This window comes from Oryctolagus cuniculus, chromosome 11 (assembly GCF_051225735.1).
Source record: "Oryctolagus cuniculus isolate XC-2025 breed Fujian yellow rabbit chromosome 11, ASM5122573v1, whole genome shotgun sequence".
NCBI classification, from domain to species: Eukaryota; Metazoa; Chordata; class Mammalia; order Lagomorpha; family Leporidae; genus Oryctolagus; species Oryctolagus cuniculus.
The window spans coordinates 15,134,898-15,149,152 of NC_142877.1; the positions used below are offsets into that span (position 1 = coordinate 15,134,898).

The following is a 14,255-nucleotide window of genomic DNA, read 5'->3' on the forward strand; positions in this document are numbered from 1 at the left end:
TCAATGTCACATACTGGGCAGGGTGCTATCAACCAATTCAAATTTCGCATGTTTCAGAGGCCACAAAGGCAGGAGACGCATCATGGAGTTAAGAGAGGGGTCAGAGCCCTGGGGAATCACCCCTCGACGGAGCACCAGGGAACAGCACGGGTCAGGTGGTGATGAGGGCGATGCCAGCGCATCTGCAGGAGGAGGGAGCCAGAGTGGGGCAGGGGAAGGAGGCGGCTCCAGAGGGAAGGGGACTTGCTGCTGCTGAGCCTCTGCACCTCTCCTGGGCTGGGCCTGGGCCTGGAGCCTCTTCCCCCCGACCATCACAGATCTGCCACCTTCTCCTCCCTCTACCTCCATTCAAATATCTCATCCTCCCAGCAAGGGCTCCTCTGGTCTCCCCCGGCCCCAGGCTGGGCTCTCCATGGCACGGCCCTCCAGCTGGGGGCTCTGCCTGTCTGTTTTGCTGGTTTTGTTTCTGTGAGCGCCTTGATGGCCGGGACCATCTCAATCATCTCTGGGCCCCTGCTCCCAGCACAAGGTCTGACACACAGTAGGCACTCAACAAAGAGAACACACAACCCATGGATCTGTGGCCAAGATCCAAGCACATGGAGCCCATCTAAAAGAAAAAGAGGCTGGGACTTTCGTACTGTGGTACCAAGAGGAGGAAAATTTCAGACCCACTGAAGGTTCAGGAAAGCGTGAAGTCGAAACCATCCAGGAATATTTGTACAAGCTCAGGATGGGAAAGAACTTTCTAAGCCCAAATTCAAGTGGCTATTGATTGCACCATTATTTCAGAGAGAACTGAAATGACAATACCCTCAATAGGCATTGGTGAAGCAAATCACGGCTCGTCACACAAAGGAATACAACACAGCCACGAGAAACAGCCGGCATTTGTTGATGTGGAAAGAAGCCCACGCTGCGTGGCGAATGTGTGACTTGCTCATCAGACCCTGGTAAGTTACAGGCATGACTGCTCGTCCCAGAGAAAGATGTCCTTCAGCGATCATCCACACACTCACCCGCACCCTCATCCAGTCCACAAGCATTCCAGTCTCAGACGCAGGGGCAGTGCGTGAACAGGATGCTGGCCCTGCCCTCCAAGGCCTCCTGGCTCCCACATGTGAGTGAATAACTGCTCACAGCTGAGGGCCTGAGGCCAGAGTGAGGACTTCATGGAGAAGGCGTCCTTCAAGCTAGGGTTTGAAGGAGCCGCAGAATTCGGGTGTACAGACGCTTCTTGACTTACCATGGGAATACGTGCTCTGTCCATGGCTAGCACCGGAGGAGCAGACGTGAGATCTCTCTGCATGTCCACCTCTCTCTCTTTCTCTAATAAGTGAAAGATGCACTTGATGCATTTAGCTTAGCAAGTTATGACACCTGCGGCCCACATCAGAGTACCTGGGTTTGATTCCTGGCTCCAGCTCCTGACTTCCTGCTCATGCAGACCCTGGGAAGCAGTGGTGATTCCGACTCATAAAACTGGGTTCCTGCCACCCACATGGGACACTTAGGTGGCAGTTCCAGCTCTTGGCTTTGTCCCAGCCTAGCTCTGATCATTGCAAGCATTTGGGGAGTGAACCAGAGATGGGAGCTTCCTCTCTGTCCACTTGTCTCTCTCCGCCTCTGTCTCTGCTTCTCAAATAAATACATAAATATTTTAAAGTGCATTTAATACAACTGACCTATTGAACAGCAGAGTTCAGCCTAGCCTACCTTAAACATGCTCAGAATATTGACAATGAGGTGAAACCATCACAGTTATAGTAAGTTTTGAATATCCTGTGTAACGTATCAAATACGTGACCGAAAGCAAAAATTAGAACAGTTATATAGGTTCTTCCAATCTGGTTTTCTTTGGAATGTGGATCACTAAAGTCACAAAATCTGAACTTGAACCCATCGAGGGATGGTCAGTATGGACACGGGAGGAGGCACTGCAAGAGGCAGAGGTGAGATGATATGGATCAAGTGTAGGAAGCCCCTGCACTCCTCACCCAGCATTTACCAAATTCCACCATCTCTCTGCAGGGAGCAGGGTCTGTCCGGAGGAGCTAAGCCTGGGGACAGAAGGTTCTGGACTCGATTCTGCCATGTGTGCTGGGAGGCGGCATCCTGGGGTTGGGATAATGGCATCTACCAGTGCATGGGTGATGGGTGATAAACTCACTCCCTACCATGACTCACTCACCCCGGGACAGTCAGCACCACAGGCAGGCAGGGCTGGGGCAGGTGCGTCCATCTGGCAGGTTGAATGACTGAGGCTCTGCAAGGAAAACCCTGGTGTACAGCAGTAGATTCCAGACGCAGTACCCTTTGCTTTGTACTAAATATTGAGGCCAAGGGACTCCGAGCCAGTTGGAGGGAGTCTCATCTCTACAGACCCTCTGGGGCGGAACCAGGGAGGGGGCCCTGCACCTTGAAGAAACTCAGCAGTTTTTCATCTCATTTTGATTTTAGATTCCGAGGCAGCTCGATGGTTACGGTTCAAAGGCTGAGAAATGACTCAGCTTCCTGTGTCAGAGCCACAGCCTGTTGGGAAAGATATTTCTGTTTTCATCTTCTCTCTTCTCAGCCATAGAGGCAGTTGGTCCAGGCTGCCTTGCTTTCTGGGTGTAGGAATGTTCCCAGAGGGAGGGGCAGGGACAACGGCCAGGCCCTGGGGCCAGACTGCCAGGGTTTGAAGCCTGGTTCCAATCCTTGATGGCCAGAGAACCTGGTCAAATTTATATCCTCTTGGAGCAACTGTTTGTCAATCTCAAGGTGGGGATGACAGCTCCTTCCTGATGGGGTTACTGTGAAAAGCGGCTGTTACCTGTGGAAAGGATCTCTGTGGTTGGTAAATGTCAAGCTCATGGCCACGGTGCCACAGCACCTGGATGAGCTCACTTACCCATCACAGCTGTGCAGCACAACAAGGGGAGACAGAGGCTCAAAGCAGTGAGTTGACTTCAGTTTCCGTTTTCCCACCCTGGGGGTTGGTGCACCCCACCCCGACCAACCTACAGTCAGAGCTGCATGAGCTTTCTCCTCCAGCTGTCTGCCCTAGCAGCCGAGGGCAACGCTGGTCCCTCGCTGGCTGCATCTGCACAATGCGGACACACGTCGGAAGCTGCTGAGATGCTCTAGCCTTGATTTAATAACACAGCTGCACAAAGGGCTCAAGAACCTGCGATCTGGTCACATTACTCCTTCCTCCAGGGCACGGAGGCGTCCGCAGAGGGCTGAGCGATCCCCTAGCAACAGCCCAAGGAGAGGCCCGAAGCTGCTGGGGAAAGCCCCTCGCAGGTGAGCCCGAACGCTGATACTGAGAACAAGCTGCAGGCTGTTGCAGATCAAAGAGGCTCATCCGCCAAATGGCCACCTTGCACCTTGCACCTTTGTCCTGGAATGAACTGCGAAAAGCACTGGGGGCAGGTGAACCCAAGGTAACCAACCTCACGTCTCCCCCACCCCAGCTTCACCCTGAAGCGTGCACTGACAAGCACAACCTTAATAGTAACTAATTTTAAACCCTGTGATTACCAGGGTTGATTTCCATGGAACTTTCTTTTCACAGCGCCGAGAACCTCTCCAGAGCGGTAAGTGCCAAGTTCAATTTTAGCTCTGTCATGCCCAACCATCGGTGCTAACTAAGGCTGCTGCTTCCTTGCCAGGTAAGCTGGTAATGAAGTCGGCTTCACGGCTTAATTTCACAATATTGTGATGTCCCCGTCAGCACCTGTAAGTGCTGAGCTGCGAGCGCCTATTAAACAGATCTCACCCGCGGGAAGGGACGAAAGCCTCTCTGTGCTACACAGAGCTCTGTGTAGATCTTCACGCCCGCGGGGGTGATGCAGTGGCTGGATCCTACCCAGCACCGAGGGCGCCCTCATCCCTGCACCCCTAGCACCCCCCCAACCCCTAGAGTCACCTCCCATCCCCCCTCCCCATCCAGTCCGCCCTGCTGGCACCAGGCTCCCCCATTCATTGTCAAGGTGAAGCAGGAAAGTTCTCTTGCTGGGGGAAAGAGAGAGAGAGACAGGAAATGTGCCCCTACCCCTGCTGCTGCTCCTCGCCACGTAAAAGCCTCGGGGCCCCTAACTGCTCTCAAGGTGAAAGTGCTGATGCTGTTGTCTTCTAAAGCTCATCACGAGAGCCCTGGCCAAGCACACTCAAGCTCACTGCACCTGATCCCCAGCCCCCGAGTCCCAGGGACCTGCCCGCAGCACCCAAGCCCCATACAGCCCTGGCCTGAGTTCCCTGCGGGCAAACAGGACCCTCTGACCCCACTTCCTTAGGGGCAATCACCTGCGGGCACTCAGCAGTGGTATCGGCTGACTGTGCGGCATCACACAAATAGCCTCCGCACACCCTTTCGGCACTGAGTAAGTGCCTACTGTGTGCCAGGCCCTGGCACTCTCTGTGTCCCCCTTAACCCTCCAACAATGGCAGGACAAGATGAGTGGCTTCTCTTTTCTGGTGTGACAACGACCTCCGAGAGGCCCAGGACGCTCTCGGCAGCCACACAACTACTAAGTCTCAGGGTCAGAATTCAAACTTTGCCCCAAAATGGTCTCACCCCACGGGTCCCTCACTCGTCCTCCAACCCCACTGACGGGCACAGTGTGGGACCCACACAGGGCTCCACATTCCAGTCTCAGTTTGCCAGGCCGCCCTTCAGCCTCGGCATCTGTCCTGTTATTAACCAGCCCCCCCTACACACACACGCCCTCCTCCTGGCCGGCTTCGGTCTCAGCTGTCCTGCACGCGCACTGCGTACGTTTGGGCCGACACAGTGCCGGCTTCAGCTTTTGCCCAGAAGTGGACACAGCCACCACTGAGTTTTCACTTTTCCTCTTACCTAACTCCGCCTGCCCCCAGGGGACGGGATCCCTCTGCACAAATGAAGCAGGAACAAGCATTCTCCCCGTTTTACAGGGGAGGAGACTGAGGCACAGAGACTGAGTCCCAGGCTGGCTGGGCACAGCTGGCACCACGATGCTGTGCTGCCAGCTCAGCCCCCAACTCCCTCATTCCACAGCTAAGGACACCAAGGCCCCAGAGAACAGGGGTGTGCAGGACACCGAGGCCCCAGGATACCAGGGGTGCGCCCAAGGCAGGGCTGTGAACTCCAGCCGGGATGGTGGCAGACACAGGCGGTGAAGCCAGCACGCCCTGGCAATGGCTCCCAGGGAAGGCAAGGCCGTGCTTCCAGGAGCGAGGGCACAAGCCCACTCCCACCAGAGGTGCACAGGAGGCCACGAGGCAGAAACGCAAAGGCTGGGAAGCCTCGCTGGGGTTCAAGGCCACCTCGCAGCCTGGACCGGTCACCCCACAGGGCAGCTGAAGCCTCTCTTTTCCCAGCCACAGACGGTATGCAAGTGAGTTCTGGAACCTGACATTCAGTGCCCTGCTCTGGCACTGAGGGGCTGCAGGGCTCCGTCACTGGCTGTGTGAAGAAGACATGAGCGGGGCACTGGCCCAGCGCCCCCTCCCCCACAGCACTGCGGCCACTGACCCAAACACAGCCACCCAGAGAGGGCCTGGATGGGGAAAGGCAGGGCCAAGGCTAGCCTCTCCCAGCTGAGACTCGATTCCCGGGACATAGCAGTGAATCAAACCAAATAGAGGTTGAACAGAAACCCGGAGTCAGGACTGATTCTTCTACAACTTCCCAGTGCTACCTTATGCAGGAAGGAGAGGATGAGGGGGTCCCTGGGGGCCACCCCCCACCTGTGGAGTCACAGAGCCTCTGCTGGTGGCAGGCCCTTTTCCTGGCCATGGCTGGGACCTGCTGCCTGGCCACGTGACACATCCCGGTTACCATGGTTTCTGTTTATCTGGGGGAGGATGACTGCTGACATCCCGGGCCTGGTGAGACAAGGGTTTTCTCCACTCCACTGTGCGGTCTGCTGGGGAACCCCGTTGTCCTCAACCACACACATTCACTCAGCCTCACGGCGCCTCCCACCTGAGCCAGGGAGCATAGGACTGGACGCTCCTCCAGATAAGAAACCCAGGACTCGGAGCTGGGCAGCAGCTTGTCCAGAGCCTTGCAGAGATGCAGGTGGAAGCGCAGATTCAAACTCGGACACATCTGACCGGTCCCATTACTCCAATCAGCGCTGGCTCGTTTAGGACCAAGACTCTGGCTCCCGGGGACCCTGATTCACTTGGGGGACTGTGCTGACAGATTCCAGTGCCTCAAAGGCAGCTTACGGGAGAAGCAGGCAGCACCCCATGAACTCGATGCTCTTGTCCCCCTCCAAACACCCCTCCTGGCCTGGCCCAGGGACACAAGGGACTTAGGATAGGAGCTTGTGGTGTGGCTGGGGAGGGGAGCCTCCCAGGCATTCCTTCTGGTCTCCCCCATTCCCAGTTCTGATCACATCATTCTGAGTTCATGGTCATGGATCACCAGTCAACAGCACCAAGTGCAAACCCTTTAACGCCGTGCCAAGCCCCCTGCCTGTCATAACCAGTCCCCAAATCCCTCGTATCTGACCCCTTCTTTGCCACCCCCTGCCCTCCCTGAAGCAGAACCCTCTGCCAGTGACGCCCTTGCCAGTCTCCAGGCCCTCATCTTTCACACGGATTTCCTGGGCCCCCACAACGAGCAGCCGCCTCTCCATCCTCCCAAAGTCCATGAAGTCCAGCCACCCTGGCGTCCACACTGCCCACTGGACAGTCCTTCCCCACTCCCCTCCTGGGACTGCATCACAGCTTCATCCCCAAAGTTCCTTTCTCAGCCCAAGGTTGCCAACACTTACAGGGAACGGCACTGCTCTGAGTGCGCCATGTGCTGGCTCCCTCCTTCCACAGGGCCTTTGCACATGCCACTCTGGCTGGCATGCTTCCTTTGTCCCCACACCTAGCAACTCCTCGTCCTACTGCAGGTCTCAGCTTAAGAGTCAGGGCGGGCCTCCCACTGCTCCTGTTACCCAGGCCCCACCTTCCTCACACCTGTCACACTTCCCTCAGGTGTCTCCTTGCTGGGATTATTTGCTGGCTGGGCTGGAGATGGGAGAAGCACAGCAGAAGGTCGGTCTCGTTCACCCTGCAGCCCCTGCCACAGTGCCTGGCACACAGCAGGGGCTCAATAAATGTCTGGTGTCTGAAATAGCAAGGGTAGCTGTGGCAGACTCCAAAGACGCCCACAGAGCCTCCTGCCCCTGCCTGCATGGCCTCTGCATTGTGATGTGGCTGCTCCTCTCATCAACAAAGGGAGTCTAGCGGCTGGCGCTATGGTGGAGCAGGTTAAGCTGCTGCCTGCAAAACCAGCATCCCATATAGGCACTGGTTCAAGTCCCAGCTGCTCCACTTCCCATCCAGCCAATGCACCCGGGAAAGCAGCAGAGGTGACCCAAGTGCTTGGGCCCCCGCATTCATGTGGGAGACCTGGAAGAAGCTGCTGGCTGCTGGCTTCAGATCACCCTAGTTCCTGCCATCTCAGCCATTTGGGGAGTGAGCCAGCAGATGGAAGATCTCTCTCTCTCTCTCTCTGTGTGCGTCTCTGCCTCTCTATGTGTAGCTCTGCCTTTCAAATAAATAAATAAATCTTAAAAAGAGAGAGAGGAAGGAAGGAAGGAAGGGAGAGAGAGAGAGAAAGAGAGAGAGAAAGTGAGTGAGTCTAGGGGGTGGACACTGTAGTGCAGTGGTTATGGCTTGGGATACCCACATCCCATATCCGAGTGCCTGGATGCAAGTCCACTGCTGATCCAGCTTCCTGCTAATGAGCACTCTGGGAAGCAGCAGGTGACGGCTCCATAGCCAGGTCCATGGCACCCAGGTGGGAGACCCAGATGGAGTTCCCGACTCCTGGCTTTGGCTTCTGACAGTAGTGGGCATTTGAGGAGTAAAGCAGCAGATTCAAGACCTGCTGGAGGGCAAGGCTATGGGGAGAGCTGAGCCAACTGCCAGCCTAGCTGAGCAGCAGCCTGCCAAGTGCCAGACTTGTAAGTGAGGTCATCCTAGGTCACCCAGCTCCCTGGCCACTGGCCAGCTGACCCCAGAGGCGGGAAGTGGCCGGCAGAGACTGAGCAGGTCAGCCAGCGAGCCTTCCAGCCAGCCCACATGAGAGCCAGCTAAATAAAACAGTTGCTGTTTGAAGCCACTAATGATGGTGGCTTGTTGGGCATCCACACGCAATTCGCACTGGAACTAATGGAAGGGCATTCGCCGTGCTGTGCTCACAGCCAAAGAACATGTGTCTGGCCCGTGTGACATCTAAGTGGAAGACAACAAAAGCCCCCTGGGAGCTGGAAGACAGCCCAGGGCAGGCAGGGCCAGGGCCCCGGGTTTGAAGTGGGCTGGCTGATGACTGGCTGGTACCTGCACCGGGTGAGTAGTGCACTCACCTCAGTGCCTCTGGGGTGGCCACAACGCATTCCTTGCTGGGCCTTCTCAGGTGGGAAGGGCTGTGTCTCCTCGGGGAGCACACGTGAAGGGGTCTGCAAAATGAGGCAGGAGACCTCTGCACGCACAAGGACTCCATCCAGGCTGTGGAAGCTCGGGCATATTCCTTGACCTCTCTGAACCTCAGGAGCACATGTGTGATGTGATGATGACAGTACCTAGCTGGCGGCTGCTTTCAGCGTACAAAGGGCACCTGGCACAGAGCCCGGTGCACAGCGGGCATTCAGAAAACAATGGTTCCTCCTCTGGCCCAGCCCCACTCTGCTGGTGACACCAGCACTGGAGCCCAGCCCCCACCTGGGCAGTCCAAGCTTCCGTGTTTGAGTTTGAGTCAGTATCGTGTGCCAGCTGCCAAGCTGTGGCTGCTGCTTCCACAGCACCCTGTGCAGGTGAGGTTTACCCGGAAGATGAGCAAGCTGCACCCTGGCAGTCTTGACTGGGAAGGAAACCTCCAGGGGAAGTCCGAGATAATACAGAACGAATCCTCGCCCCCAATGTCTCCACCCAGCCCGTGGGACAATTAGCTGTGGCCCTGCCTCCCTTCCCAGTTCCCAGCACTGCTCAGCATGGGGCTGGCCACACAGGAAGGCAGACTCATCCCGGGGGCAAGGGACCCGTTGTGAACAAGAACCCTGGCCAGCAGTGGCTCCAGGGCAACTCCAAGCATCTCAGCCCAGCGCTGTCCCACATAGCACCTGCAGCAAAAGCAGCCACCCTTGGCCCCAGTTGGCCCAAGAGCCTAGAAAGTGCTCCACGGCCAGGGGCCAGGGAGGACCTTGCCCACCCCCAACACACACTGATGAAGAGGGGTGAATCCAGGGAGGGCAGACTGTGTGGGAGGAGACAGCACACAGAGGGGCTGGGACGGGACCCCCAGAGCAGAGGCAGAGTGCTGGACTCCTGCCCCGCACACCAGGCCCCCAACTACAGAGCCGGCACTCGAGGCCTTCCGGGCACGAGCCTGCATCCATCCACATGGCTGGCAGTCAGCCCTCCGCCCCCCCCCCCCGCCCCCGTGCTGCGGGTCCCCTCCTCCTTCCTCACGCCTCCGCCCTCCGCGGCACGTCCCCTGGGATGACAAGGGTAGGTGCTCCCGGCACACAGGCTGGGCTCCAGTCCTATGGTGATCACAGCTTGGCCACCTCGCTTGTCAGCCTCAGCCCCAGCCTGCACACTGGGCCTGGCTTGTCTCAAGAGCTGTTGAGAAGCTAAGGAGAAAACAGACACGAATACATACCCTGTGATGGATGCTACCCCCCTGCCTGTCCCTTCCCCTGCTCAGCATGTCGCCAACCTACCCTTCTTGGAGACCCTGCCTAAACGGCTCCCTCTGCCAGGAAGCCCTCCCTGCCTGGACACTGCAGGTCTCGGGGCTCTGTCTTTCTGTCTCCCTCCAACCTTTGGCTCTGAAGAATGAGCTCATCCTGGGCCAACCCCACCCATGGCTACCCCTGGCTCCGTGACAGCCTGAGGACAAGGACCAAGGACCGAGTGTGACTGACACCATGTGAGGCCGCAGCACAAGCTGCTCCCAGAGCGGAGAAGCAGCCTCCCCAGGGCCGCGCCGGGTCAGCAGGAGCCCCGGGCCTGCTCCAGCCACGAGCCAAGGCCCCTCTCAGGCACCACTTGTGCATGCCTGGGCTGTCGCCCGGCTCCCCCTCAGGCAGGCACCCTCCGCAGAGGCGGGGAGTGCTGTGACCTTGCCATCCACACTGCTGCTCCTGTGGGGAGGGGCTGGGCGCCAGGAGACCTCCCCTTCGCCCCAGCGGCCCACGGCGAGGTAGGGCACACTCTGGGGTCGCGCATGTCCCCGGGATCTCGTGGGATGGGTTGCTTGGCCCCTGCCCCCAATCTCTTCTCCCTGCTGGGTGTCTCTCCTAAGAATCACCCCCAGGGATCTCAGCCTGACACAAAAGCCTTGAACCAGTGTGGCCCACTGAGCAGTTCCTCCAGACCTTGTCAGAATCACACACTCTCGGCCGGTGCTGCAGCTCACTAGGCTAATCCTCCGCCTGCGGCGCTGGCACCCCAGGCTCTAGTCCCGGCTGGGGCACCGGATTCTGTCCTCGTTGCTCCTCTTCCACTCCAGCTCTCTGCTGTGGCATGGGGAGGCAGTGGAGGATGGCCCAAATGCTTGGGCCCCTGCACCCGCATGGGAGACCAGGAAGAAGCACCTGGCTCCTGGCTTCGGATCAGTGCAGCGTGCCAGCTGTAGTGGCCATTTGGGGGGTGAACCAACGGAAGGAAGACCTTTCTCTCTGTCTCTCTCTCTCACAGTCTAATTCTGCCTGTCAAAAATAAAAAAAAAAAAGAAAAAAAAAAAAAGAAACACACACTCTCAGGCCCGTGCATCCGAATCTGAATTTCTATCTTATCTGAGAGTGAGAGAGACAGACAGGGATCTCCCACCTGCTGGTTCACTCCCCGGATGTCTGCAATGACTGGGGCTGGGCCAGGTCGAAGCCAGGGGCCAGGGACACAATCCACGTTTCTGTGGGACCCAACTACTTGAGCTACCACTGCTGCCACTCAGGGTTTGCCTTGGTAGAAAGCCTGTGTGAGAAGCCAGAGCCAGGAATCGAATCCACATGCTTGGAGGAAGGACCAAGGCATCTTAGCGGCTAGGCCAAAGGCCTGTCCCCAGAATCCTTACTTCAACAAGACCCCTGGGTGACTCCCATGCGCATTAAAATGTGAGAAGCAGGGCGCGGGGTGGGGGGGTATAGTGGGTAAAGCTACAGCCTGCAGTGCCAGCATCCCATATGGGCGCCGGTTTGAGTCCCGGCTGCTCCACTTCCCATCCAGCTCTCTGCTATGGCCTGGGAAAGCAGTGGAAGATGGCCCAAGTCCCTGGGCCCCTGCACCCACATGGGAGACCCAGAAGCTCCAGGCTCCTGGCTTCAGCATGGCTCATTCCTGGCCATTGCAGCCATCTGGGGAGTGAACCAACAGGTGAAAGAACTCTCTCTCTCTCTACCTCTGTCTTTCTGTAATTCTGCCTTTCAAATAAATAAATAAATAAACAAAAAATAGATGTGAGAAGCACTGACGGGTTCAGTAGGTAGGGATCAGCCAACTGACACAGCTCATGCAGATGTTATGTACGCATCCCCCAGAAATTCACACAGTGAAATGTGGAAGGCGTCAGGAGACGGGCCTCTAGAGGTGACAGGTCATGAGGACAGCTCCGGCAAGGCTGGGATTAATGCCCTGATCAGAGACCCCGGGCCCTCCTACCAGGGGAGGTTACAGTGAGAAGAAGGCTTGCTCTGAGGGGCCTTTGCCCCACGCCGAGTCTGCTGGCACCTTGAGCTTGGACTTCCAGGCCCATAGAACCGAGAGAAGTAAACGGTTGTCAATAAGTCTGCTGGTCCCCAGGAGTTTGTCAGATCAGCCTGCATGCGTGAGACACTGCCCAGCCCAGCCCAGCCCTGCCCCGACTGTCCACTGTGGGACAAGCAGCAAAGGCGGCTGTTAGTCCCCGACCTCCAGCCACAGGGCCTAGGGGTCCCTCCTGTTCTGGGCGAGTATGAATCCAACAGCACCCAGGTGGGAGCTCTAACTAAGCCCATGCAGCTCGCTCCCGGAATTCCGTCTCTCTGCCATCACAGAAACTCATCTAGCACCTGTGACAACCCATCAATGCCCATGTCCCTGCTTCCATCCCACCATCAGGCAGCGAGGAAGGGCTCCCCAAAACACCCCCGTGGAAGGTGCCAGAAAGAGGCGCGGATGGGCTTTTCCAGGGTCCTGCGATGTGGGGAGGGGAGCGGGGCTCACACCTGTCTCTGTTCCATGGGAAGAGACCCCGGCCTGCCCTGAGTCAGAAACGTGGGCGGCAGTAACACTGGGGTGGTGAGAGCGCCCCCTCCGAGGGGACCTCTGTGACCTTTGAGAAACCGAAGGCAATAATAAGTCCTCTGTGCCGAGCAGCCCGGGGCCAGCCCTGGAGGCTGCGGTAATCCTGACTCCTGTTTGGACAGCAGGCCTCCCTCAAGGCTACGCCAACCCTGCCCGTCGCCCAAGGGCCGAAGCCGTTCACCTTTTGCTAATCGCCCTAATTCATTTTTTATTACTAACTTTCCTGTTTTCTATTTGCCATCTGATTGAAGATCTTGCGGGAGGCATTTAGACAGCATCAGACTGTGCCACAGGGGCAAACGCCACACCTCCCACTGAAATCTGCGTGGAGACGCTGGTAACGCCCCCTCGCAGGAACCTCGGGTTCACGCTAGGCCCCAAGTGGCAGGAGTTTGGCGGGAGGTACAGACATAGCTGGGGATTCTTGGAAGATTCCAGGCTGTGCGAGGGTGTGCAATGAGATGGGGATGACCCTTGTGGAAAATGACAAATCGACAACAATCAGGAGCTGTCCACATGCTCACTCCTGTTGACCAGGACTTGTACTTCAGCCACAGCCTACATCCAGGGTCCAAACGCTGAGACGCCCTCTCTGCCACACCCCACACCCAAATGATCCCCAGCTCTCACCCATTCCACCTCCCTGGACTTCCCAGTGCCTCCATTTCTCTCCATTCCCAACCCCCTCACCATTGTAACCCAAGCCAAACTGAGCCAACAGACCTTTCTAGAATGAAGAAATATCCTACATCTGTGCCGCACAATAGGGTCTACTCACACGGTGACAGAGAACTTGAAATACAGCTAAGTGGGACTGAGGAATGAAACTGCATTAAAAAAAAAAAAAAAAGATGTATTTATTTGAAGAGTTAGAGAGAGAGGAGAGACAGAGAGATCTTCCATCTGCTGGTTCACTCCCAAAATGCCCACAATGACCAGGGCTGGGCCAGGCTGAAGCCAGGAGCCAGGAGCTTCCTCCAGGTTCCTAACACAGGTGCAGGGGTCCAATCACTTGGGCCATCCTCTGCTACTTTCCTGGGCACATTTGCAGGGAGCTGGACCAGAAGTGGAGCAGCTAGGACTGGAACAAGTGTACATATGGGATGCCGGCACTGCAGATGGTGCCTATTTTATTATTTTGTTATTTATTTACTTGACAGGTAGATTTACAGACAGTGAGAGAGAGAGACAGAGAGAAAGGTCTTCCTTCTATTGGTTCACTCCCCAAATGGCCACAACAGCCGGAGCTACACCAATATGAAGCCAGGAGCCGGGTGCCTCTTCCTGATCTCCCATGCGGGTGCAGGGCCCAAGCACTTGGGCCATCCTCCACTGCTTTCCTGGGCCACAGCAGAGAGCTGGACTGGAAGAGAAGTGCCCATGTGGGATGCCGGCGCTGCAGGCGGAGGATTAACCTAGTATGCTACAGCGCCGGCCCCCCCTCACTCTATTTTAGATATAAACAGCCACACGTGGCTGCCGAACAGTGTCACCACCAGCCACCATCAGTTCTCTCCTGGATCATGGAAATCCCCTCCCAACTGCTCTGCTGGACCCACTCTTGCCCCGTGCAATGCTCCCTCCCCCCCCCAAAAAAATAGCCACATAGATTCTTCCAGCAGGTGACACATCTCCAGGTCTCCCATAGCCTTTGGAGCTAAAGCCAAGCTCCCAGACCCAGCTTTGGAGGTCCCTATCTCCTGGAGCCCATGGGACTGGCTGCATGGGGCCAGGAGAGCACACGTAAGCATTTAAGGAACGGCCAGACCTGAGGCCTGGAAGGCCAGGCTGCTCTGATGGCCACGCCCAGGAGCAGCCACGAGCATCCCTGCCCTTGCGGAGCGGATGCTGTAGTGAAGGGGACCGAAGGAACCAACAAGCAGAAGGAACAGCTCATACTGATCACAAGGAAAAAGAAGAGGGCGAGCCAGGGGTTTCCAGGAGACCGGCAGAGCAGAGCTTTCTGCAACGCTGGATGTGAAGAAAGCAAAGTGCAG

The 14,255-nt window shown here is 56.9% G+C and overlaps 1 protein-coding gene across 13 annotated transcripts in view; it reads right to left on the minus strand.

Annotated features, from left to right (window-relative positions):
• Positions 1 to 14,255, minus strand: part of TOX2 (TOX high mobility group box family member 2) — a 130,559-nt gene that overhangs the window by 103,713 nt on the left and 12,591 nt on the right. The window contains exon 1 of one of the 13 annotated variants that reach the window (XM_089307983.1): positions 6,753 to 6,972. The exons of 8 other annotated variants lie outside the window; for them this stretch is intronic. Coding sequence is in view for 3 of the 5 variants with exons in the window: in XM_089307974.1 (XP_089164100.1) it covers positions 1,247 to 1,309 (63 nt within the window). In the remaining 2 variants the exon portion in view is untranslated. Of the gene's footprint in view, positions 1 to 1,246; positions 1,394 to 2,191; positions 2,449 to 6,752; positions 6,973 to 14,255 lie in introns of those variants that run through there. 4 more of the 13 variants (XM_089307977.1, XM_089307982.1, XM_089307975.1 and 1 more) reach the window with 4 other exon arrangements.